Source organism: Notothenia coriiceps, unplaced genomic scaffold (assembly GCF_000735185.1).
Source record: "Notothenia coriiceps isolate Sejong01 unplaced genomic scaffold, NC01 NC01_scaffold00025086, whole genome shotgun sequence".
NCBI lineage: Eukaryota > Metazoa > Chordata > Actinopteri > Perciformes > Nototheniidae > Notothenia > Notothenia coriiceps.
Window position 1 is genome coordinate 10,330 of NW_011357787.1, and position 3,732 is coordinate 14,061.

Genomic DNA, 3,732 nt, shown 5'->3' on the forward strand with positions numbered 1-3,732 from the left:
GTGTGCCTTGGCACTTCTCTAATACTTGATCATTTGAGACGTCAATATTACATGTAGGCCTGTGTTGCTGACACAATTAGGCAGAAACTACATATTGGGAAATTAATCCTCCAAACATGTGGCTTTCTAGCGCAATTTACATATCCCTATGACTACGTAGAGTGAAATCCACTTCAAGCTGGGACTGACACCATAAAGTTCTGTTCCTTTAAACGATCACAGCTCAACCAGATGTAATGTGGTTGTTGTGAGCAGACTGTCCACTAGAGGGCGTCTGAACCCTGAGTATCGATGCAGCTCAGGGTCAAACCTCCAGGGTGTCTGCTGCTCTGCGCCTCGCCTCCCTAACCCCCTCCCTCCCTCCCTCCCTTCTCCTCACAGAGACGGAGCAGGAGCCGTGCTGGGACTTCCTGTTGTCTGAGGAGCATCAGGATCTGGAGGAGGAGGCACCAGGAAAAACTGATCCGGACTCGGACAAAGACTGCCTGGTGTTTGAATTCTCCTCCGAGCCTCTCTTACCCTGCTATCATGTGCAGGTGTCACTAACCCAAGGGTGAGTTTCCAAAAATATAATCTGTAAAAATGCCATCAGTTTTTAATCTGGATGCAAAAAGACACCAACCCCCAATACCCCAACATGGTCATCATATTTAGCTTTCATGCAAGGATGATTTGTGGGTTGCAAACCTCCCTTCTGAGATGCAACTGTTTAAATGCCACCCATTTCAAAAAATCAACTCAAATATATTTTCACTGTGCGCTCAATGTTTATGTGAATTCAGCTGAATGAAGATCGGATGGTAGCAGGTAGTGATAGCTCTGACTCATGACTGCAATACATCAACAGTTTCATAGAGGCGTGTTTTCTCAGCTTCCTGTGAAAAGAGAATCACACACAGTGGAGTGCTGTTTATACTTACACCTTGTCTCCTGATAATATACCAACATCTTCACCGGCGCAGTTTGTTAGTACACATATACTCGTGCACAAGTGTGGGACGATGAACATTAGACAAATATCGACAACAGTCGGTTAAGAAGTTCTGCACTGTTTAGCATTGGTGTTTCATCACAACAGTCATAAGTTAATTAGGGTACATCAAAGATCACTTTCTAACTTCTAACGAGCCCCCGCTGTGTCCCGATTTCAAGTGATACTTCAGTGATTTATCGTGGTACTTTTATAATGTTGGAGAACTTGCAAGTTCAGAGGCCAAGATAGCATGGTCTTTTTATCATGGCGTTTATATCGTGGTGTTCTCTTTTTAGTGTGGGTCAAGCTCCAACACTGCTGGGTTCTACAATTCTCGTAATGTAACCGAATATTGAATTAAAAGTTTTCACTGCCAGTTTATATTGAATAACTTTGTTTAAAATGGGCCTGTAAAAATGATTCTGTCCTGAACTTTGAGAGGAGATCATCAGTCTGTGGCTTTCATGAATGTGTGGGAGGAAATGTGCTAATTAGAGTATACTACTAATATAGACTAACTTATATTTCCTTATTTCTCTCTTGCAGCTTTTGCAACTGGTTCCTCCTGACGGACGTCCTGAAGCGTCTAAAGATGTCGGCACGGATCTTCCGGGCGCGTTACCCGCAGCTGGAGTTGGTGAACCTGTCTCGCACTGAGCTCTCAAAGCAGGTCTCGATCAGCCAGGTGAGCGCCGCCTTGGCTTCGCCTCAAAAAGGCAAAAAGGAGGAGGAAGAGAAGGAAGAGGAAGATGAGGGACTTGTAGATCTGGTGCGATGTGTACCAGAGCTCCAGAGACTCCTGGGCTCCTCCCTCCACATCCTGACGGAGGATGAGGAGCAGGAGACGCTGATAGACACGGGGAAGCATGGCAGCCGATAGCCTCCCTCTCACAGCACTCTTCAACGTGCAAACTGTTGTCAACCCGAGTCCTTCCTGCCAGCAGCAGCCAGAGGAAACCTCTCCGTCCGATGTCACATGGGTCAAGGGTTTTAACTCCAGTCACGACACTCCACCTCTAACCTTTGACCTCAGACAGAAGGTGATTAAGTGATCACAAAGACCTGCACATGGGAGTGGTCGGTGCTGGAAAGCAGCTTTCAGGTTCCTATCTATAGGTATATTTGAATACACAAACTATTGAGCAGACCTTTTGTATTGATCATGTATGTACATGGTAGTGTATATGTATATCTTGCCACCAGGGTTAAAACATTTGGTTATATAAATGTATTCTAGTGGCAAAGGACAAATTATGTTTAGGAGGGGTTTTTTTGTTCCTGAGGAAAAGTATTGTTTTTCTTCGATGGGATACAAACCAAGGCTTTTATCTTGGTGAACTCTTGGAGCTAAGACTTTAAAGTCAGGGAGGCCTCTGGCCCGGATGATCCTCTGTCAACCTAGGAGACCTGGAGACCTGCAGAGAGAGACGACGGCACATAATACTCAGACACAATCATTTCCATTGTTACCCTCTGTTTCATTTTTCACTTTATGACATCATTACCGGACAGACCTAAGTAGCTTATGGTGTTTACTTTTCTTTGACATTTCACAAAGTCAAGGCAGGCAGCGCTGAGGCCGTCCCTGCTCGCAGTATGAAATCATGTTTTTTTGGACCTTGATATTAAGAGTTTGTTTACAGAGTTGGACAGATGGCAGGGCTCTCCGGTCCCCAGGTTGCACTCCTCATGAACTCATACAGAATCCTGTGGATCTCTCTCAGAGGAAAAGTAGTCCCACCTCTGCGTCCAGAGCCCTCTCAACTGCAGCCACATCCTGATATGGTGTCCCCAGATCCCAGAGTGCTTTGTGTTGCAGTGTTTTATTTACACTGTTTGTTGTGCTTCATTTAATAGTCATTAATATATTTGACCTCTTGTGTATCGGACGAGCCTGTCTGTGAGATGAGTTGCTTTGTATGGTCGGTGCTTCATTTTGAAATGTACTTATTATTAGGATCCCTTTATTCTGAGATTTTTCTCCCTCATTTAAGAACAGTATTTCTCAACAAAAAAAGCTAAAGTACAGTTTTATTGTACTGGTGCTAAGACAGATTTTGTGTTGACAATCAATGATGTTTTGGTTTGAAGTCACAAACTAATAAAAGATATTTAAGATGAAGAGACTTAAGGTGTAAAGAAAAGTATAGTTTAGTTACAGAAAACGGGATACAGCACGACTGAACGACTGAGCAGTGTGTGAAGAGCCTTTTATTTGATTCTTTTTTTAAGAAATCAACAAGAATAAAGCATGATTGTGAATCATCGTTATTATCTCTTATGTTCTGTCAATTGGATTATTATAATGATTGCTGAATTGAATATTCGCGGGAGAACTCTCCCTCAGGCGTCTTTCAAATGATTGCTTCTGCCACAGAGATCTCACTGAATACATCTTAAATCAGAGGTAATTTGCCCCTCAGAGAAAATCGAACAAAGAACCACGAGATGAATCTTTGCTGTATCTGAAGGAAACCTTTTATATTTAAATCAAATACGCTTTATCGCACAGTAGGGTTTGGTAATATGATGAGTAAATACCACTATTGTTCGTCTCAGTGGAGTGATGATCTGTACGTTATCAAAGGTTCAATTATAGCCTGGTCCCTCTGTTGTACACCATCCTCCTTATTACTTTAATGCCGTGTTGCCACACTGTCTCCACTGCGGAGTCACGTATAGGACAAGTACGTTAAAACAACTTCATTTTATAATTGCCTTACGGGAAAACATAGAATTAGCACTCTGTTCCCTGCTCC

At 43.1% G+C, this 3,732-nt stretch overlaps 1 protein-coding gene across 1 annotated transcript in view; it reads left to right on the forward strand.

The window, feature by feature from the left end:
• Window positions 1-3,240, forward strand: part of LOC104955941 (BCL-6 corepressor-like protein 1) — a 9,109-nt gene extending 5,869 nt beyond the window's left edge. The window contains exons 8-9 of the mRNA XM_010783343.1: window positions 382-553; window positions 1,520-3,240. Of these exons, the coding sequence (XP_010781645.1) occupies window positions 382-553; window positions 1,520-1,853 (506 nt within the window). The 3' untranslated portion in view covers window positions 1,854-3,240. The remainder of the gene's footprint in view (window positions 1-381; window positions 554-1,519) is intronic.
• The last annotated feature ends 492 nt before the right edge of the window (window positions 3,241-3,732 follow it).